Source organism: Antechinus flavipes, chromosome 3 (assembly GCF_016432865.1).
Source record: "Antechinus flavipes isolate AdamAnt ecotype Samford, QLD, Australia chromosome 3, AdamAnt_v2, whole genome shotgun sequence".
In the NCBI taxonomy this organism is placed as follows: Eukaryota; Metazoa; Chordata; class Mammalia; order Dasyuromorphia; family Dasyuridae; genus Antechinus; species Antechinus flavipes.
This window is the reverse complement of record NC_067400.1, coordinates 205,812,465-205,836,470: the sequence shown is the minus strand read 5'-3', so window position 1 is coordinate 205,836,470 and position 24,006 is coordinate 205,812,465. Positions and strand designations below refer to the sequence as shown.

Sequence of the window (24,006 nt, the reverse complement as noted above, 5' to 3'; positions counted from 1 at the left end):
CTCTTTTACCTCATCTGCTCTCCCATTCTTCCATCAATATTCATTTAAAAAATAACTAGCTATAAATAGCTGGTCACAAAGGGCTCATTGGTCATGGAAGAAAAATTTCATAACAGTAGTCATTTTTTTGGTAATAGTAACTGCCATTACATAGATGTGTATATAGGCATATGAACTGAGGAAAACAAAGTGCCTTTTTTTCCATCTGACTAACCCATCTTTAGCAGAATGCACATCCGCTGCTTTATTCCTCATCTGATATTAATGATGAAAGAGTAATTGAATATGGAGTGAAAGGGGGAGAAGTTGGCCTATTTTTCATAATTGCATTCTTCAAGGAATTTCCTATAATCCTGAAATATACAAGAGAGGCTCTGTGTTGAAGAAAAGTCTTTTAGGCTTTGTTTTGTTGCACTGAGTCAAAACCTTAAAAAAACACTATAGATACAGCAAAATATTTTATTATCTATAAATTTTAGATAAATATTTATCCTACTGGTTTTTATAAGGAAGAAATACGATAATATATGAGAGGTAGTAAGATGGTTCAGTAGATAGAACACTGGAGTCAAAAATACTTGAGTTCAACTCTGACTTCAGACATGTATTAGCTGTGTGACCTCAAGCAAGTCATTTAACTTTTCATCTCCAGACCACGATTCTAGAGGATCAGTGAGGACTTACCTCCTGAACGAGATGGTGATGGACTCAGCCTTCAAAATGAGACAAACTTTTGGGGGGAATGAAGTGGAAGGGGGATATAAACAATGAAGGAAATTGTTTTATTTAGCATGCATATTTGTTATAAGGATTTTTTTTCTATTTTCAATGATGGAAGAGAAAATTGATTTTCATTAATTAGGGGGGAAAACATAACTAAAAAAAGATACAACTCAAGCACTTTCTGCAAGGTGAAGTCTTTCCTGATCTCCCTTCCCATCACCATAAATTTCCAATAGCATACTCCTTCTGTAAGTCTAGCTTATGTTTATTTGATTTTATGCTATATCCCTATCTAGATTCATGTTGTCTTTTTCTCTACTGGAATATAAGCCTCTGGAGGACAGAAACTATTTTATTTTTATCTTTATATCACTAGTTCCTAGTCTAGTTCCAAGCACATGGTTTTTGATGTTTTCTTTTCTATGAATTATTTATATTTGAAACATTTGTTGAACTTGACTACATACTTAGCAAGGAGATTTAATAACTCTTTGTTAAGATGGTTTCCAGGCTTTTCTTCCCTCTTCAATATAACAATTGAATTACAATGATTAAATAAAACTTTTGCAAAAAACCAAATAACAAAATTAGCTATGATCAATAATCTTGCCTTTGTTTGTTTTCTACTTTTCAGCATCAATTGCATGTTTGAAAAGTTCATATATCTATTATTTTGTTCTCAGCATTTTCCAATTTTTATTTATTTTAGCTTGACATTGATTTTTGATCCCAAATACATATAAAATTAATACAAAACTTTAAAAATTTTGAATTCCAAATTCCTTCTCTCCTGTCTCTCTCCCTCTGTAAGAAGGCAAATAACTCAGTATAGATTACACATGTGCAGTCCTGCAAAACGTATTTCTTTGTAAATCATGTTGCAAAAGAAAACACAAATAAAACAATAAAAATAAAGTAGGAAAAAAGTATGATTTACAGGAAACAGGTGCAGTAAACAGTGCCTGACTTTTTTGAGAGGAGAGTAATGATAAACAATCCTCAGACTTATCAGCTAGGAGCTGACTGACCCCTCTCTTGTATCAGTTTTACAATATAGCTCAAATCATAGTTATTTGTATCTCTGAATTACTTATCATCCTTATAGATCTTTTGCTAATGAAGACGGAAAGTATTGTTCTTTGTATTCCCTGAGTACCACACACAGAACCCCATATATATTAAGTTCTTAATAAATGCTTGTTGAATAAAGGTTTAAAAGTTAATGCAGTAAAAATCATATATATTCAGTTGTATATAGGTCCACAAGTCTTTGAGAACAAGCTAAACCAATCTTTCCATGTTATTGATGGTGTTTTTATAATAACTTAAAAGAAGTAATAAAATATAAACTCAAAACTTATATTCTAAATCCCAGTTCTATCAATTACATGCTCTGAGGTCTAGATCAATCTTTAAGCAAATAGTTTCTTTACTGGTGAAATAAGAAGGGAGAGGGTAGTCTGCAAATGTCTAATATCTACTTAGTCCTCTACAGAATATAAGCAGATAACACTATCACAGGATTTTGTTTCACCTGATAGAATCTTAGCACTGGCATCTGTGTTTGGTAGGGAACAGTGAATTTCAACAACTTGAAATAACAAAGGTTAATTTAAAATTGGCAACCTTTTAAATAGCTGAAAATTAAATTGGATTGTGGCAAAGTAAGGTAAGTTTTAATTCTAAATTAGAAATAGCCTTGATACATACTTGGGGTTATTGAATACCAACTGAAATAGGTTGGGACCCATTTGAGTAAAGCATAATAAGGATGGGAGGAGATTTTTGACTTTTATTGACTCTACTCTGCTCAAGATCAGATCTCCTGAAAGCTTCATTTTACCTCAGCTACTTCCTCAGTCTTCCCAGTCAATGACTTTCCAAGGGAGAAAATATGCTCACAGCTCTTTTGAGATGGCCTTGTCAGAATCTGGCCTAACTAGATCTTTCTTTGTGCAGTAGATAGAATGCTGGGGCTATAGTAGAAAGACTTGATTTCAAATCAGGTCTCAAATATTTGCTAGCTGTGTGACTCTGGACAAGTCACTTAATCCTGTTTTTACGGTTTCCTCATCTGTAAAATGAGCTAGGCAAGAAAATGGAACACTACTTTGGCATCTTTGCCAAGAAAATCTTAAAAATGGGGACACAGAGAGTTAGACATGATTGAATGATTGAACAACAACAATAGCATTTACCTTTTAGGATTATAAGAATCAAATGAGAAAATACTTGTAAAGTGCTAAGCACAGTTCCTGGTAAATAGTATTTACTATATAAATCCTTATTCTTTTCCCTCTTACCTCCAGGATTCCAAAACCAGTCACCCAACTGAGTACATTTAATCAATTAACTGCCATTCAGTGGGGAAAAAAAGTAAAATTATTGTTTGATGCCAATAATTTGACAGAATTTTTCACTTTTCAAGCAATTATATTTAAGCCAGAAAGACAAATCCTTAGAAAGTCAGGAAAATAATCAGTGACTCAGATTCCCATGGCCCCTGAGTATATTTGGACATCAAGCATTGTGATTAAAATAAATATGATCATCTCTGACTTTGCTTTAGTTATTGATGTTATAGCTGTTTCCTGGAGAACTGTCTCTGTGTAAAAACTCAGTTAATTTGCCATATGAAAGCTAATTAATAAGTGAATATATATGGAGAATACCCTGAACATTCAAAATTACATAAGGGAAATAAAAAAGTTGCTAAGATCAATTAGTCAGTCAATAATCATTTATTAAGTGCTTACTATGTGTCAAGCCCTATGCTGAAGATGAAGTTGAAAAGAAAAGTCATTTCAACAATGAGGTGATTCAGGTCAATTCTAACAGACTTGTGAGGGAGAGAGTCATCTGCCTCTAGAAATCAAACTATGGATTCTGAATATGGATCACAATAAAGTATTTTCACCTTTTTTGTTGTTGTTCTTGTTTGTTTACTTGGTTATTTTTCTCCCATTTTTTTCTTTTTGATCTGATTTTTCCATGATAAATTTGGAAATATGTTTAGAAGAATTGCACATACTACTGGGCTTATATCCCAAAGAAATACTAAAGGGAAAGAGAACTGTGTGTGCCAAAATGTTTGTGACGGCCCTGTTTGTTGTAGTGGCTAGAAACTGGAAAATGAATGGATGCCCATCAATTGGAGAATGGTTGGGTAAATTGTGGTATATGAATGTTATGGAATATTAATGTTCGGTAAGAAATGACCAGCAGGATGAATACAGAGAGGCTTGGAGAGATCTACATGAACTGATGCTAGGTGAAATGAGCAGAATCAGGAAATCATTATACACTTCAACAACAATACTGTATGAGGATGTATTCTGATGGAAGTGGATTTCTTCGACAAAGAGAAGATCTAATTCAGTTCCAGTTGATCAATGTTGGACAGAATCAGCTAGACCCAGAGAAGGAACACTGGGAGATGAGTGTATACTGTTTGCATTTTTGTTTTTCTTCCCCGATCATCTTTACCTTCTGAATCCAATTCTTCCTGTGCAACAAGACAACTGTTTGGTTCTGCACACATATATTGTATCTAGGCTATAGTATGACATATTTAACATGTATAAGACTGCTTGCCATCTAGAGGAGGAGATGGAGGAAGGGAAGAGAAAAGTCGGAACAGAAGTGAGTGCAAGGGATAATGTTGTAAAAAAATTACCCAGGCATATGTTCTGTCAAGTAAAAAAAAAGAAGAAGAATTTCACATGTTTAACCTATGTTGGACTTGCTTCCTAGGGAGGGGGGAAGGAGGAAGAAAAATATAGAACACAAGATTTTTCAAGGGTGAATATTGAAAACTATCTTTGCATGTATTTTCAAAAATAAGCTATTTTTTAAAAGTTGAAAAAAAAGTGAAACTCCATCTTTTCCATTCAGGAGTTTACAATCTATTGGGGGAGACAATAGGAAAACAACTATGTATGTGCAAGAGATATGCAATATAAATGGAAGAGGAATATGGAAGAGTAGAACAGTGAATCAGAAAGGTCTCTTTCAGAAGATGGGAACTGAACCAAGTCTTAAAGGAAAGTAAAAATAAAAGGAGGCATAGGTAAAAAGGGAGAAAAGTCCAGACATTGAAAAGCAACCAATGTATAATAGCTGGATCACTGGGTAGATTTACTATTCAGTCATTTCCTTTGAGTCCAACGCTTCATGAGCTCTTTTGGAGTTTTCTTGGCAAAGATACTGCAAGGAAACTACCATTTCCTTTTCTAGATCATTTTACAGAAGACAAAACTGAGACAAACAGACTTAAGCAATTTGCTCAGGTTCCCACAACTAGTATCCATTAAGTAGAGGAAGACTGGAAAGATATATAGGAACTAGATAAGAAAGGATTTAAAAGTCAAAAAGGGAATTGCTCTAAGAGGTAAGTTTTTTGAGTAGAGGTTTTCATAGATAGACTTGCACTTTAGGAGGATAACTTTGAAAGCTGAATGGATGACAGATTAGAATGGAGTGAAATTTGAGGCAGGAAGGTCAACCATATGCATGAGTACTGAAAGATATATGAGTAGAGAGAAGGAAACATGTGAAATATGTAATGAAGATAGAAATGACAAGAATGTGTGACAGATAGGATAGAAGGGATAAGTGCAAGGTATGAGTTGAGGATCACACCAAAGCTGTGAACCTGGGTGACTGTGAGAATGATAATATCTCAATATCAATTAAAATATCTCAATATCTCAATATCAAAGTAGGAAAGGAGACAGTTTTTGGGGGGGAGATAATATAATGATTTCTCTTTAGGAAACGTTAAGTTTGATACGTCTACAATTCAAGATGTCAAATTGGCAGTTGAAAATACAAGATTGGAGGTCAAGGAAAGTTTTTGTTGTTATTGTTATTGTTCAGTCGTTTCAATCATAATCTGACTTTTTGGGAACTATTTGAGATTTTCTTGGCAAAATATTAAAGTTGTTTTGCCATTTGATTCTCTAACTCATTGTACAGATGAGGAAACTATCGCAAACAAGGTTAAGTGATTTGACTAAAGTTACACAGCTAGTAAGTGTCTGAGATCAGATTTTGAGTCTTCCTGACTTTAGGCTTGGGCCTCTATCCACTATACCAACTACATGCCCTAGGGAGAGAGATTAGGGCTAAGTTAATAGATCTAAGAATTTTCTTCATAAAGATGATAAAAATACCCATGATTAGATTCCTAGGACTGGTTAGAGCACCAAGTGAAATAGAACAATAAGGGAAGAGGAACTCAGGAAGGAGCCATCAGGCCATCCATAATTAATGGGCATGACCTGGATGATGGTCCAGCAAAAGAGACTGAGAACAAAGTGTCTGACAGGAAGCAGGAGAGTGATGCCATGAATACCTAGAGAAAAGATTATCAAGGAAAAAGGGGTAATTAACAGTGTCAAAAGCTGGAGAGAGGTTGAGAAAAATCCATTAGATTGGTAACTTTAGAGAGAGCAATTTCAGTTGAATGATGATGCTGGAAACCAAATTACAGAGGATTTTGAATAAGAGAAGAGAAAGTGGAGGCAATAATTGTAGACTGCTTTTTCAGGTAGTTTATTCACAAAAAGCAGTGATATAAAGCAATTGCTAGTGGGGATGGTTATACCAGATGAGGGTTTTTTTTTTGTTTTGTTTTGTTTTTTTGTTTTTGTTTTTGCTGAGGCAATTGGGGTTAAGTGAGTTGCCCAGGGTCATACAGCTAAGAAGTGATAAGTGTTAAGGCCTCCTGACTTCAAGGCTGGTGCTCTATCTTAGCTGCCCCCAGATGAGGGTTTGTTTGTTTGTTTTTTTTTTAATGCAAAAATAACTCTCACTTAGAATACAAAACAATACATGAGTTAATGGAATTTACTATCATGATTTTCCTAAAAACTTTTGTGACAAAAAAAGTTCTATTAAAACTTTCCAACAATTGTTTAATTGCATCCTTAGCACAGACCTATGTCAAGGGAATTAGGAAACTAAGGCAAAGTTTTCTGCTTGGTATTTATAAAGGCCCACTGTTTCTCTCCCTATCTATGACTCCAAGTTGTATGTGTGTAAACCTGTGTTTCAATCATTGCTTATTTAAAATATTTTTACAGAGCTATTTAATACCTGACACAGAAAACTATCATATTATTGGCCAGAACTTGGGAAAAGGTGCTAAGTCACTGGAATTGATAGAGACAATGATTATGTACTTAGTTCTTATTAGAGTTCACAGCTTTAAGAAAGCATATATAAGCTAAAAGTTTCAACCAGGATGCATTTCAGGAGATTCACGAGTCAGGATTCAGTGGAGGAGATACACACGTCTAACACAGAAGCCCACAAGCCCACTCTCAGAGGCAGAGCCAGATTCATTTCATATTCCACCTTTGTGCTGGCTAAAGACTTTGGATTCAGAAAGAGATAGAGGCTGAAGCTGAAAGAGACAAAGAACTAGCAGCAAGAGCTCTCGGAACCAAGCCTCTAAGAAAGCTAATGAGGCTATTTTGAAGGAAACATTTGGGGTGATTACACTGAACTGAAATGAAGGCTACTCCCAGAAGCTCCCCAAGAAACCTGCTCCCAGAGAACATTATATTTAAGAGAAGAACATTACACTATGACAAGCAATTAATTTTTGAGGATCATTTAACATGAAATTATACAAATAAAATTTGTATAAACACAAATCCATATTTGATATAACACAGATGGCAAAGGACAAAACAAAAACAAGAAAACTAAATCAGCTGTTGTATACAATTGGTCACAATTGTGTCATGTATACTAAAAGTCTTTTACAATAGTCATCTCAGATCAATGGAAGACTACTCTCCATTCAATGTCATCATCCTACAAGATAAGTTGCTGTAAGCATATATACCTGTTTTTTGCATTCCTACTTTAATATGGCTGGTAATTGTTTTGGTAATTATCATCCCCTTGGAATACTTTGCTATACATATTTTGTTGACTACTATAGTTTGCATATCTCCCTCCATATCCATAGTTCGCATAATTATGCCCAATGTAATCATATCCATCATAATCCCTATATTTTTATCACTACTATAGGCATGATTGTAATTTCCATATCCTCAATCATAATAATTATTAAATTCTTGATTCCAGTTTTGGCCCTGACCTCAGCCACGATTCCTACTTCCATCTCTATCACCAGCTGCAAAATCCCTCCCATATTTCTGTTGTTGCTGTTGCTGTTGCTTTGGACTTTGATTTCACACTTCCCAGAACCAATCTGATGATATCTGTTTTCTAATAAATTTTTTTTGCTGATTCTCATCTGTATATATAATAAAATAAAATCCCCTTCTTACATCTATTTTTGTGTCCTTAGGAAGTTCACTATTTTCAATCTTTCCAAATGCTCCAAAATATTTTTGATTTGTTCTTCAGACATAATTGAACTCATTCCACTGACAAATATTTTAGAGGGGGTCCTTTCCTTTTAAGACTTTGGCCCTTTTGTGATCTATCAGGTTGTCAGCTAGCTTATGTTCTTTAAACTCTAAGACTTTGTCAATCAGGGATTGCCAAGCCTCAACTGTAGCCTGACCATGTCGACACTGGCAGCATCTTTGAAAAGCATGAATCTGAATCCCCTCGATGTTCCTGTGGCAGAGTCTGTTCTAATTGTGCAATTGACAACCTTTCCAAAAAGAGAAAGATAGATATTCAGTAAGAGTTTTAGTTTGCTCTTATTCAAGCTTAGCCCTCAATTTGAATATGGAACCCTGAGCAAACTCCTTCATATCGGTATACTCATTCCTATCCTCCTTGTTGGTGGCGTTATCCCCTGAAGCAGGTAGCTAGGAAAGAGAGTTGCAGCTGTGACCTGTTTGTATGGACCAGATTAAAAATGACTGCAGAGGAACCACATGAAGGTTTTTTTGTTTTGTTTTGTTTTGTTTTGTTTTAGGATAGAGTGTTTGCAGGTAGCCAGAAGCAGTCAGAAACTAGGGAGATAGTGAAAGTTGAGAAAAATGGGTATAATAGAGGTGACAGTTTTGCTGGAGAAAATAGGATAGAGTAGTATCAAGTGTGTATGTACATGGTTTTACCTTAACAAGAAGAACCATTTATTCATGAGAAAGAGGGATGAAGGTGGAAATAATGGAATATATATATATATATATATATATATATATAGATAGATAGATAGATATAGATATAGATATAGATAGATAGATATAGATATATATATAAAAATGTTGTACAATAAAAGGAAAAGAGTGAGCACTTGCCTAATGACCTTAATTATTTTTTCTGGGAAATATGAGTTAGGATTCTTAGATGAGAGGATGAAAGACAGCTGTGTCATCAGAGGCTTGAGAAAGAATGAATAGGTTTGGAATGGTTTCTATGTTGAATAGTAGACCCAGATAGCATGGTTTCATCAATTTCTTTCCCCCTTGCTCCCTCAGGGAGCACATGAAGAGAAGGAAAGAAATTGATGGTAGTAGTAATCCAAAGTTGAGACTTGGAAAACCTTGATTGACAATAGGATGAAATTTCTGAGAGCATGGTGAGAAACCAAGGTAGAATGTCAGACTAAGCAATGAAAATAGAGCAGATTGAGGACCTGGAAGGTGGAATTTCCAGATATGAAGGTACAGTATGAGGAAAGGCAAAGAAGTGAAGAATAATATGACGTGGTGTGGAGACCTTCAATAAATCTGCCTAACTGGAGTAGAGGACTCCCTTATGGGAAATAAGTTTCTAAGGAGAGTAGATCCAAATTATGTTATTAAATTTCAAGAGTTTATATTTGATGCTAAAGGCAAGAGGATACTTTTATAGGTTCTTAAAAAGGGAATGGCTTCACAAAAGTATACAACAATATGGAAGATTTCTGACAATAGTATACAGGTTAAAAACTAGAGTTCCTCCTGCTCAAGATTGTTGTGAGGATGGAATAAAATAAGGTATGTAAAGTACTTTCTAATATTTAAGGTGTCTTATAAATGTCAGCTATTATGATTATTAAAGTACTTTGTAAAAACTAGAAATACTATGTAAATGTCAGATATTTTTATGAGAAATGATAGTTAAGTGGATGAGCTCATGAGAAAACAGAAAGCTAAAGAAGAACCAGAAATCTGCAATGTGTTTGTAAGCTCAAGCTTCCTAAAATGTGATCTGGAGATCCCAGAGGATGCCTGAAACTCTTTTAGGAGATCTATGAGGTCAAAACTATTTTTACAATAATACTAAGGTATCTAATTTCCAATACAATAAATAGAGATAGGTATAATCAACATAAACAAAAGATGTTAGGGGAAGGATACTTAATTTTTAAGATTGTAAAAGGATCATGAGATTAGAAAGTTTGAGAACCATTTATGTAGACAACAGACTGAATGTTTCAGGAAGAAGAGAAAGAATATGTTTGAGTATTCTTAGCCTCACATTTTGATGAAACAGGTAATAAATATAAACAATGAATCATCCATAAGCTCTTCCTCACAAATAAAATCAGGATTTGCTAAGTATATTAGAGTTGGATCTGAAGAGAGAGGGAAAATGTTCCCTTTACTGAAGCTAAGTTCCTTTTAAGATTCCTTTTATTGTGTCTACTTTTTGATCTGAGAGATCAGGATCTCCCAGGCTGCAAGGAGTCTAAAGAAGGCCTATTTTCCTACGATAAGAAAAGCAATACTATTCAAGGGCAAATCAACTCGCATTGATCTTTTTGAAATTCTAAATTCTCATTCAATTGAGAAATACTGGTCTGATCAGCTCAGACTGTCCCAACTCCTTCCCCCCACCCCCAAGATACCCATATAACAAGCCTCCATCAGCTCAATTCCTTGCAGAAGGCCCAAGAAATTTGCTAGGACCCTTCTGCCCTCTGAGAAAGCATTCTCAGTGCCAAATTCCATTGCCCTAATAGATCTTTGCCACTATAACAGTCAGTCTCCTAGCAAATTGGTTTCTATCCAACAATAAACTTTCATTTTGCAATTAATAATTCGGGAATAAGTGAATTCTTTCACTTTAAACCTGCGACCATTAAAAGGGGATTTTTAACAACTCTCTTATTGTCACTAACCTCATCACCATTCGGGAATTCAGGGGATTCAAACTTCATCATCTGTTTCAAGGAAATTATACCTTAGAACCACAACTTCCCCCCAAAAAATGAATGACTTGTCTAGGTATGCATGCAGACACTAAAGGATTGGAAAGACATTGGTTTTTATGTATAAAATCTTCCTAAATATTTCAGACTTTTCATGAGTTTCATTTGGCTTTTATTGAAAGTGAGATCATAGCTTTCTTGACTTAAAGCTGGAAGTAAATTGAGAGATCTTTTAGTCCAACCATCTAGTTTTTCAAGTCAGGAACCTGAAATCCATAAAAGTTAAATGTCTTGCCTAAGATCATATATCTCATTAATGGTAAATCAGATGAATGCTAAAAGTCATTCAGTTTTTCAATGATTCAAGCTATATCATGAAGATGATAAAGTTATAGTTGCTGATTTGATTCAAGTGAAAAAGCCTATATTAGGTAATATATTTTTGTGCATTTCTTAAATGATTTACTATGTGACTAGCACATAATAGGCACTCAACAAATGCTTTGTTGACTGACTGCAAAGCACCAAAAGCTAAAGGAGATAAAAAGATGAATAAGACATGACTTCTCATCTTCAAGGAGCTAGTACAGAAATATGACATAAACTAAAATAAATACAATACAGAATAGAGCATGGTAAATTCCTGATAAGATAAGGACATAAAAAGTGCTACATGAAGGCTGAGGAAGGAAAGAGAATTCCTGAATAGAGATGATAAAAGAAATTTTTCATGAAGGAGATGGTATTTGAGCTTTGACTGGAAGGATGGAGAGAATTTGTATTCAAAGATTATTTTGGGGGCATCTAGGTAGTGCAGTGGATAGAGCACCAGCTCTGAAGTCAGGAAGACCTGAGTTCAAATCTGGCTTCAGACACTTAACACTTCTTAGCTGTGTGACCTGGGCAAGTCACTTAACCCCAACTGCCTCAGCAAAGAAAGAAAGAAAGATTATTTTGAAGCAGGTTTTTAAGTTTATTACTTAAGTAAGAATTAGGATATGTCACTATTTAGGTTTTTAATGTAATGCATTCCTCACTTAAGTGGAAAGGGGAAAATGTTGGGTATTCATTCTAAAAGGAAAAGTAGAACACTCCTTTGCTCAAAAGTCTATTATTTCTCCCTTCTTTTAGGTGTCCTATGTAAAAGCTATCGACATCTGGATGGCGGTGTGTCTCCTTTTTGTTTTTGCTGCCTTATTGGAATATGCAGCTGTTAATTTTGTTTCAAGGCAGCACAAGGAGTTCCTGCGGCTCAGGCGAAGACAAAGGAGGCAAAATAAGGTACAGTAAATGATCAATGCAGGTAAAATCAAATGGAAAATTTCCAAATATGCTGATAATTCAGGATCCATTCCCTGCAAAGAAAAAAGAATTCTCACTATTTCTAAACTGCTCCTGAACCAGAGATAATATTATAGTGACCCAGTTTTTCCACATTAGGAAAATCATTGCTGAAACACCCATTTCACTTTGTTTCTATAAATATTATTTGGTTTCACTTAACTTCTTTTGTTAAAAAAAAAAAAAAAAAGTTGAATTCCCATACGGTAGGTACTTTTTTTTCATCTAGATAGTCAAATATCTGCTTTTTAAACCCACCAGCTTTATGGTAGAAGTGGTCTTAATGTGGATTTCATATACTTTGCATATATTACAATTATATTTGTTTCATGAGTAAGCAAGCATTCTTTGAATCTGAAAATGGATATAAAAATCTGTGTTGACTATATCACATGTTCATAAACTTTACCCAGTTATTGGCAGCTATAGCTCAAGCATTCATAGTTGTTTCATATATACCATGACAAATCAATTTAATTTATTCATTTTCTGCCCACATAGTATGAGATACTATCACATGGGGATACCATGTCCCCTGGACAGTAGTCTATATACTATTGTTAAGCAATTTCCTAATCAGTTTGAAGAAATATTAACAAATAGAACCTCTTAGGACTACAAACCCTAGTTGTTTTTCTATTTCTCATTGAATAGCTAAAGGACAACTAAAATTTTTCCAACAAAAAATCTGGATGTTGAGGATATTTGGATTTTGAACTGAATTTTTAGTAATTATAATTTCTTGATCTACTCCACCCCCTTCCCCGATCCTCCCCCTGTTCATATTTTTTTCAAAGTTCACTATCAGTGACTCAATAATCACAGTCACAAATTATATAAGCACTTTACAATATGGTTTGTCTTTGTCTTTGACTGGTGACTTGAACTTGTGCTTCTTCAGCACATCTCCACTTGATTTCAATTTTTTTTATCATAATGTGAACATCATCTTATATATCTTCTAAAAAGCTGACTTTGAGTCTTTTATATGCCTATTGCTGTTCAGTTATTTTAAAATTGTGTGACTGTCCATGACCTCATTTGGGGTTTTCTTGGCAAAGATACTACATTGGTTTTTCATTTCCTTCTCTGGATCATTTTACAAATGAGGAAACTGATGAAAACAGGGTTAAGTGAGTTGGCCAGTGTCACATAGCTAGTAAGTACCTGAGGCCAGATTTGAATTTTAGATTAGTCTTCCTAACTTCATGCCTGGCACTCTATCCGCTTTGTCCCCTACCTAGCCATCTTATGCCTATGAGTATGGCAAAATAGAGCCTAGCAACACATTTTGGTTCTCTACTCATCTATTTCCAAGATTCACGCTAACTTCGGGCTGCTATAACCTACTGATAAAATGTAAATAGCTTTTTCTTCAAGAATATAGCTCTAAATTCTAGCTTTTCTCTGTTTTCTTTTCTTAAGATGTCCCCTTCTTCCACCATACTTCTTTTAATTCATTTTAAAAACTGTCCAAATCCAAAACTACCACATCATGGACATTTCAGAATACAGATTGTATTGTTCCAATATATCCAGCCATAAACGAGGGGTATGTAACTAACTCTTGAAGCATATGTTTATATATTTACTACTCCAAGCATGACATACCATTAAGGAAGGGATACTACTTTATGTTCATATTTCAGACAAAAAAATTGGCTAGCAATAATTATAAAAAAATTACAGATGATGTGACTAGGGAGGAAATCCAATTACCAACTCAAAGTTTAGAGACATTTACAAAAGATGAAATCAAGACAGGCAATTCAATATGTGTACAGAATAATGGTACTCTTCTGAAAAAATAATGACAAATTACAAAACCCTAAATGAATTTTGGCTTGTTTCATATGCTAATCATACCAAAAAAATCTATATGGCAGGCAAGAGAAAGATCAACTATATAGGATAACTGAAATAATGGGCAACAGAAAGAAAGAATACTCAATTTCTGTTTTAAATAATTTACCCCATCAAAGAAAATAATCTGCAAAATGAGAGAGATTAAAACAAAATGACTTAATAGAGAATTGAAATCAAGTGGAGATGTGCTGAACTCGTTTAGTCTTCAGTGAGTTCAAGTCAATCAAAGACAAAGACAAACCATATCACAAAGTGCTAAAATAATTTATGAATGTGATTGCTGAGTCACTGATAGTGACCTCTGAAAAAGTATGAGCAGTAGCAGGATTCTGGAAAAATTGTAGAGTAGGTAAGAAAATTGCAAACTCTCCAGATTTTCCACACAATTGTTCCTCAGGGTAAAGATTGATCAGTGAAAAATAAATAAGACTTGAGATAGAAAAGCTGTCCTCCTGAGACAATCTGAGAAAACCCGAAGAAAAACACCAAAGTCTAATCATTGTGAAGTGCAAACACCTCTAGGCTAGCCCATCAAAAATAGCAAGTAAAGAACCCTGGGGTTAGCTGAGTTCAGAGGAAGCCACAGACTGAACCATAGGAACTTTCATCTCCTGACAGCCTAGGGAGTCAGGAGTCTGAGTCCAGGAGACCTCTGTTGATTAGAAATACCAGGCCCAGATATGTGCTAAAATGCAACCCTAGGCAAGAAGGAAGCAATACACCCAGTGAGTGTAGAAACAGATGGTCAGGGATGCTGCTGGCTGTTGCAGAAGGAGAGAGCTTTTGGTTGGGGCTACAGATCAGAGGAAAGAGTTAAACTGATTCCAGAGGGCACTATTCTCCCAAACCCAGGATTAAATTAGATTAAAGGATGAGAATCCTAATAAATTATCACTTTTAAAAAAATGAGCAGGCAAAGGAAAAAGAACCTAACTACAGAAAGTTACTATGGATTAGGGAAGACTGGGGCTCTTCTTCAGAGGAGGGCAGTAAACTAAAAAAATCTCTTCTACTCCCAAAGAATAATATTAAATGACTACCTGTCCAGAAATAATTTTTAGAACTCAAAAAAGACTTTAAAAATCAAGTGAGAGAGATTGAGGGAAATTTTTTTTAAAAATATCATCCAAGAAAAACAAGATTATGAAAAAAAAAAAAAAAAAGTCAACCAAATAGAAAAGGAGATTGTTTTAAAGAAGAAAAAAAAAATTCTTTGAAAATTAGAATTGGTCAAGGAGAAGCCAGTGAAACTATAAAGACCAAGTAATAACAAAACAAAATATTATAAATGAAAAAAGAAGAGCATGTAAAATATCTTATAAGAAAATCAACAGATCTCAAAAACAGATCAAGAAGAGAAAATATTTTATTTTTTTTTAATTTTTTTATATTTATATATAATTGGACTACCTGAAAGCTGGGACCACAAAAAAGAATTTTTGACGCAACATTACAAGAAATAATCAAAGAAAATTGTCTTGTGGAAATAGAAAAAAACAAATCCACCCATCACCATCTCCCAGAGATTCTAAAAGGAAAATACATAGAAATTGTTAAATTTTGAAACCCCCAGATCCAAGAGAAAAATTTACAAGAACAACTGAACTATGCTGGAGCTATAATTAGAATTGTACAGAATTTATCAGTAGCAGCAAGAAAAGATGGTGGGTCTTGGAATATTATATATCAACAATCAAAAAAACTAGGCCTGCAACCAAAAATATCATATCTAGCAAAAGTCAGCATAATATTGAATGAAAAATTGGACGTTCAATAAATTCACAGATTTTCAAGATTTTATCTCAATAAATCTAAACTCAATAGAAAATTTAATATATAAAAGCCAAAATCAAAGACCAATTTCAAGTAACTCAAGAAGGACAAATTGTTTATGTTTCATTCATGGAAATATAAATCACATAAGCACATTGGAAGTTTCTGAAAGGCAGATTGTAGTTGGAGAAAAAGAAAAGCTTCCTGACATTTAAGCCTATTCCATTTGCTACACTATCAGTTCTGTGAAGTCAGAGACCATTTTTATATCCCTCTAGTGCCTAGTATAGTATTCTACATACCATATGAAACTTTTGATTGAATTGTTTGAATTGCAATGAATCTCTGACTTCACAATTTTTACTCCAGTTATCATGTACATAAAGCATTGAAAATTGTACATTAATATCTTGGCTATACAAACTCACCCTTTCTTCTTAGCTCCAAATTCATATCCTTTTCCCCTGAATTTATCAAGCCCAAATGAAGTACATCTTATTTAAATTCCAAAAATTCTCTTTTTTCCCTCTGACTTCACTAATTCTGATGCCAACTCAATCTCTCCCATATTTAAAACTTTAGTGTTATCTTTTTGCTCCATTTCTTCCAATAAAGTCATAGACTTCTATAAATTCTATCTCTAAAATTATTCTCATTCAACATGTATTGTTAATCATTATTTTTAGTCATCGCTGATCATTTTACAAATGGGGAAACTGAGGAAAATTAGGTTAAATGGGTTGTCCAGAGTAACAGCTAGTAAGCATCTGAGGCCAAATTTGTCAGGAATGAGTTTTCCTGATTCTAAGCCTGGCATTCTATCTGCTGTATCACCTGGCTGCCCTGTCATCCATTACTACCATACACTTACCCAGTATCCTATTACAGGTGCTCATTATAGCCCTAAACTATTACAACAATCTATAATAGTCCATACAATCATAGAACCAGAGCTAGAAGGTATCTTAAAAACCATCTGGTTTAATAACTTCAAATTTTACATTGAGGAAACTGAGGTATCAAAGATAAATTCACTTTTCCAAGATCAAAAGCAAATATCAGTGAACAAAAATATAATTTGAGCCTTGGTCCTTTCCTTCTAAATCTAGATCTCTTTCTACTTTATTGGATTTCCTTCTTGTCTATTCTCTTCTACTATTTCTTTCCTTTATTTCATGTCGCAGCCAGACTTATTTTCTTAATGCACCAATTAGGAATCATTAGATCTCTGCTTAAGACCCATCAATGACTTCTTATCACCTATTCAATAAAATTCATTGTTCAGTCAAATACTCAGTGCCTGCCACAATTGATTACTATTCTACATTTCCAACCTTATCTCTTTTATATACTTAGAAAAATACATTTCTTGCCAATTAACATACTTAGTCCCATGATTTCCTAAGTCTTTGTTTTTATTCATTGTATTTTCTATGCCTGGAATGCTCTCCTCATTACTCTGTTCTTCCTTCCTGTGAATTTTTATTTATCTTTGAAATCCAGATCAGATACTGTCAGTCAACAAAAAGGCATTCATATTAAGATTTATGCAGGATAAATATTGACCAAGAGAACATTAGAGTCAATATTTATCTTGAGGCCTTGAAGTCCAGTGAACAATCAAGTTAAGAAATGGAATTTTATTTCCTACAAGGTCAGTCACTTACAATTGACAGAGCTCAACAGGTTTATTTTTTTAAAGTAAATAATAGAAATGACTGTCACTTCCCACTCTCCCCCCTTTTTTTTCCTTTCAGAGAAGCCCACCCAAATCATTCACAGAATATAAGTAGTGGAAGGAAACTCTAAGGCCATCTATTCCAATTTATAACTCTCTTATTCTGGCTACACATATTCATCCAATCACTAAGTTCTGTCAATTATTTCTTTGAAATTTTTCATACACTTATCTCTTCTCCACTCCCTCTGCTTTCATCCTGACTCATGTCTACTCTAACAACCTCTTAACTGATGATATTTCTTTTCCTTCCTTTTCCTCTCCTTCCTCCTCTCCCTTTCCCTCTTCGCTGTCTTCTTCTTTCCCCCTCCCCCTCTCCCTCTGCATCTCCTCTCTCTCTCTGTTTCTCTGTCTCTGTCTTTGTGTCTCTGTCTCTGTCTCTGTCTCTGTCTCTGTCTCTCTCTCCCCCTCCCCACCCCCTATGAAATTTAAACACTCCTATTATCTTAATCTTCCTTAAAAAAAAGTTTCAGGTTATTCTCCTGCTCAAAGAAATCACTTCCTTTCTCAAAAGCCACACATTGCTTCCAATTGTTTATAGGAACTTTTTTTTTTTTTTTTAATTTGACCAGAGAATGAACAGGAGTAAAAAAAGTCAAATTTAGGGAGATGGAAAAGGTAGATAGCAAATCTAAGCAAATCTTATACCACTATGGGTGGTATAAGAAAATAGTACTTGGATAGAGAAGGGTTTGGAATAAAGTACAGATTATGAAAAAGGGGTATGATATGTTGAGTAGAATAAAGACCTTGGGAATCAGGAAGACTTGGGTACACCTTATGACTAAGTGACCCTGAGCAATTAAAATCCTCTGAAAGTCCCAGGGAACCATCTATGACTATAAGTTACAGATAAGATGATGGTCTACATTGACAAAATAAGCTTTCGTGAAGAGCTCCCTATACCAGTGAAATCACAAATTCAAATTAACAAAGGAGTTATTAAAGAAGAATCCAAAGGAATTATAGAGAATTATTTTTTGGACAATACAAATGGCAATCTCATACTAAATGAACCACTCAAGATGGTTCAGCCATCTGCAGTTGGTTTTCTAGATGACAGAGTAAATGAGCTGAATTCAATCAGGGGTTTATCCAAAAAGAAGTTTTGGAATGATCAACCAAATCCCAAGCTTTCTAAAACTGATGTTGCAATAGGCCCCAAGAATAGTAAAATTGAAAACTTTGAAGAAATCTCTCAAGAAGCTTTTGATCTCATGATTTAAAAAAAAAACTCTTTTTCTCAGCCCTAGAAAAAAAAAAAGTGGCAAAAAATGGAGGAGGGTACTCTCTGAAGTATTACCAAAAAATGAGAAACTACATGAAGAAATTGAACAAGTAGACAATAAAAATCATCCACCTTAAAGAAAAAAACTGCTGAACTAGTGAGACATGTATCGTATATGATAGAAAAGGTGACTATGAAAAACTTTGAGCTACAGAATTATTTGAGGATTCTGATTCTAGAAGAGAAGAAATAGGCAGAGTCTAAAGATCAATACATGTGATGAAATCAATACATATGTTGAAAAAAATGCTTCTTTATTCCCACAAATGGATAATCATGTATACAAAAGCATTTTATGTTTGGCATTTGGGGAATAACTGTCAAAGTTTGTCTCATTTTAGTTAGATCTTTGTGTTATTTTTCTAAGTTGGTGAAAGCTTTGAATATTTAATTTTTTGAAATAGATACTGAGGGCCTGAAATGTAAATGTTGGGTAATGAGAAATAAAGGAAGAGTGTCTGCATTGAGATCCCTGGAGCAAGTTCCAAGTTGGTAGCACAAGAGCTGAGTTTTACAGACTAGTTGAGCCAACAGAACCTCCCTACCTATGTAGCTGACTAGAGAGCTCATAAACCCTAACCCCTATGCCTATCCCTGAAAAAAATAGTATCAGTAATTTGGGAATTGTAATAACTGTTCTGTAGTAGCTGTAAAGAATTTATTGGAAGAATTCTGAGCCCCCAGGACCTTCTGGAAGTGGATAAAGAATGATCAGAGAGAAGACAATGATTCTGATTTCAGAGCAGTAACTAGGGAACTGAGAGGAAAGACTTATATGGGTCTACATCAAACAAATCTTCCTAATACACAAGCTTGATTAGAACATTCCCCTACTTAAAAATGATCAATGGCTTTTCATTTACTACCAAGTAAAATACTCAGTTCTTGAACAGATATTAAAACCATGTTACAATCTGGCTATAACATACCTTTCTGGTCTAATTTCATGGTATTTTATTTCATGTATCCTGTAAAATATCCTATAATGAAATGAACATTAATCTTTGACTTACAAAACCTGATTCAAAGTTTCTGTTTTGACACATCATATTTATGTGATCCTTAGCAAGCCTGAGTCTCATTTTCCTCATTTAGAAAGGGGGATAATTCTTGTAAGCCTAGTTTAGCTGCTAGGGCTATTTTGCGAACCTTAAAACATCACATAAATTGTCAAGCTTACACTTCAGCCAAACTGGAATATTTTCTATCTCCCAATTCACTTTGCCTGTTATTGCCCCCTGTTATTTGCTTTGGTATATTCCATCCTCCAGCCCATTAACAGCCTTTCTTTTATATCAGCCAATTGGAAGCCCTCTTTTTGGGGGGAAGTGATGGAGAGAATCAGGTAGTATCTCCTTTCTTAAGCCTTCTTTTGCCCTTTATTTTATAAATGAATCTTTTCTTTTGAATCTTTCATAACACTCTGTTTGATTCCTACTGTTCATTTCCTCATTCTTTAGCTTGAATTATAGATATTTATATAGGTATCTTACTTAAACGCCTTCACTTCCATTAGATTTTAAGGTTTGAAGAGAAGAAAACATATTATTTTCCATAGCTATAGCACTGAGAACATATTATCTTGTATGTCCATTGTAATCACTTCTTAAGTGTTTTTTTAATTGAATTGAAAATAATATTTAGGCTGCTAAAAATTATTAGGAGAAAACAATATATTTTAATTTAATTAGTCCAATCTCACTACATTTTAAGCATGTATGTTCTTGATGGATAATATTTGCTGATAATTACTTTGAACAATGGCAGCTAATTATTATTACAATAGCAGTCCAGGTGCCTCTGGTGTCTTTTAAATTGTTTCTTGAAGCTTAGAAAACAGTAATCCAGGCTATCTCAGCACACAGAGACAGAAGGACAGCCCACAAAGGGATAGGAGGCATGGTTGGCTGTTAAGGAGTTTTCCAGTAACTGACATTCAAGTGCAGGCTCTACAATTCGATAGCAATGGATACCATGGCAAGATTCTTCCCTTCTCTGGGTCTCCTTTCCTTAATCTGTAAAATAAGGCTTTGAAGGACAAGAAGATTTGTTCCATCTCTAAAATTCTAGGACTCCCACTCAGCAGTACTACAAAAACTTACAGCTGCTAGAACTAATAAAGATTAGGTGTTTTTGTTTTCTAGTTTTCATCTATAAAAAACAAATGTGGGTCTTTTTGCTTATGTGATTATCTACACAGCAAACACTGTATGTAAGAAAACAGGCAAGTATAATCAAAGTTTTTTAAAAAAGAGGATTATATTTTAACCTCCTACTCCCATGCAGAATGGTTTAAATTAACTGTCTTCTTTGTGGAGAAGCAGAAAAATACAGAATATGGATTATCAAAACAGGTTCAGTGGATCAAAGCATGATACTAATCAGTCTGAGGTCAAGAAGCAATTTCCTTTTTCCATTTCCATTTTCAATTTCCCAACATAAGAAGTTAGCTTGACATAGAGGAGAATACTGTCTAGTAGCCACAGACTATCCCTTTAACATCCACTTTCCAGCTATCATGAAAATTTATGCAATTAGCCACAAGCTGGGATGAGATGGTATGGGGAAAGGGAGATTGAGATGGAGGAAAAGACAGAAAGAGACAGAAAAATAGACTCACTTTGGAAAATCCACAGCCTCTCTGTACTTCACTGTTTTCACCTGTGAACTACATGACCTCTATAATATACTAGATCAATAACTTGATTATCTCAGTTCCTTTTGTAGGAAGTTTAAGCAAAAGTGGGAGTGGGATATTCATAAAAAGGAGATTCATCTTTTTAAAAAAAATTATTATAGCTTTTTATTTACAAGATAAATGCATGGATAATTTTTCAGCACTGATCCTTGCAAAACCTTCTGTTCCAACTTTTCCCTTCCTCCCCTAAATAGAAGGTAGACCAATATATATTAAATATGTTAAAGTATATGTTAAATACAATATCTGTATCCATACAGTTATTTTGCTACACCAGAAAAATCAGACTTAGAAATAAGGTAAAAATAACCTGAGGAGGAAATCAAAAATGCAAGTGGACAAAAACAGAGGGAGTGGAAATGCTATGTTGTGGTTCACACTCATATCCCATAGTTCTTTCGCTGGGTGTAGCTGGTTCTCTTCATTATAGAACAAATGGAACTGATTTGGTTCATTTCATTGTTGAAGAGAGCCACGTCCATCAGAATTGGATATGTTGTTGGAGTATATAATGATCTCCTGGTCCTGCTCATTTCACTCAGCATCAGGTCATGTAAGTCTCTCAAGGCCTTTCTGAAATCATCCTGCTGGTCATTTCTTCAATAATATTCCATAACATTCATCTACTACAGCTTATTCAGCCATTCTCCAATTAATGGACATCCACTCAGTTTCCAGTTTTGGGCCACTACAAAAAGGGCTGGCACAAACATTTTTGCATATACAAGTCCCCTTCCCTTATTTAAGATCAAGGAGATTCATCTTTGTGTTTTGGTTGTCTGTTTAAAACAAAAAGTGGTGCTTTCTAGCAGACAGGGATAAGGAAAGATACAGAAGGAAGAAAGCCTAAAGAAAAGATTAAGGAAGAGTTACATTCTTTAAATTGTGCTGTTTAGGCAATATGTGATTATGTTTTCACAGAGTCCTTCTATCTAGCTGATTTGATTTATGTAAAAAGCAGTGGTAGATCCTTTCTTTCCCCCAATAATTAGTTTGTTACTTGTAAACAAAATTAAATGACAAAAGAGTCTACATAATTAGAATTTGTATCACCCAACCAATTATAATGCAAATGAGAGAAAATCCTGAAATTAAACTTCTAATTGGAACTATGCGCATTCCTTGTTTAAATTTCTGTAGTTCATTGTGAGGAGGAGAAATGTTTCTGGAATGTCTCCTCAAATATGTGATTTCATCCATTTTCCCCAGGATGCCTCACTTCTTCTAAACAGATCTGTTGGGTTTGGCCTGACATCTATATTTAGGATGCCATCCCATTTAAAGACCTAATTTATCTCCTCACCTGTGCCATATGTGATGACAACCTGCAAGAGACTGTCAAAATGCCACAAGTTGAAGAAGGTATAGGGACATTCATAAGATCTAAGATACTAGTTTGAGGTTATGATTGGGGAAAGTAGGGAAAAGTATGAGTGAGGCACAGAGAAGAAGAGTGTGGATATCATGAGTTTATTGCCCAGAATTGCATTTTATGTATTGCCTTTTATACAAACACAATTTAAATATCATTGGCATCAGCATTAATCTCTATTATGAGTCCCTGGGACTGACCCTGAATCATGTTTTTTATTCCAGGAAGATAGGACTTCAACCCATTAGTTAGCTCTCCAGTCGCAGAAAAGGGTCATAAACCATCTTCGCAATTTATGAATACATTGTACAAAACTGAAGCAATCATCTTATTATGATCAAGATACTATGCCAAGTACAACCTTATATCTATTGGTCTTATTCACTTGCAAAAGAAAATTAGATTATTGTGAGAAGATATGGTCTTCATACAGTCACTGTTCTATTCATAGAAATTGACAATTAAGTTTTGTACCCAAACAGTGCAGCCTTTGAAAAAAGAATAATAGCTTGCATTTACGTAACACCTTAAGGTTTTCAGTTTTCCTCACAACAATCCCATAGATTAAAGAGCCCAAATGTTATTATTAACTATCTTCTTGGAAGGGAAAACAGAGGCTTTGAGAAGTTGATTAACTTGATAAAAGCCATATGATGAAATTTAGCTTGATAGAAAGGAGTCACCTCTATTTTTACCATATGGTATTGAACTTGTTAAAACCCATATCTTTGGGGGACTAACTATTTTGGGATGTTTAGATCTTGGACATAAAGAATCTAGAAGTTGTACCCCACAAAATAAAGGCATTAATTTGCTTCAAAGCAGTTGTTTTTAACCTGGGATTCATGAACTTTCAAAATGTGTGTGTGTGTGTGTGTGTGTGTGTGTATCTGTAGCAACTATTTCAATATGGCTGGCTTATCTTTAAATCTTATGTTTTTATTTTATATTTTAAAAAATTTGAGGAGTCATACACTTTACCAGACTGCCAACAAGATCTAAGACATAAAAGAGATTAAAAAGAAAACTCCTTATTCTAATGAAAAAGAGAAATGGAGAACATGTGGACTATTATGAAAATTCTTAAATTCAATAATAAACATATTAATCTCATAGACAATAAGTCTATGTA

General features: G+C 34.4%; 1 protein-coding gene across 1 annotated transcript in view; it reads left to right on the top strand.

Annotated features, from left to right (window-relative positions):
- GLRA2 (glycine receptor alpha 2) overlaps positions 1 to 24,006 on the top strand; it is a 346,612-nt gene that overhangs the window by 240,605 nt on the left and 82,001 nt on the right. The window contains exon 8 of the mRNA XM_051984495.1: positions 11,930 to 12,079. Coding sequence (XP_051840455.1) covers positions 11,930 to 12,079 — 150 coding nt within the window. The remainder of the gene's footprint in view (positions 1 to 11,929; positions 12,080 to 24,006) is intronic.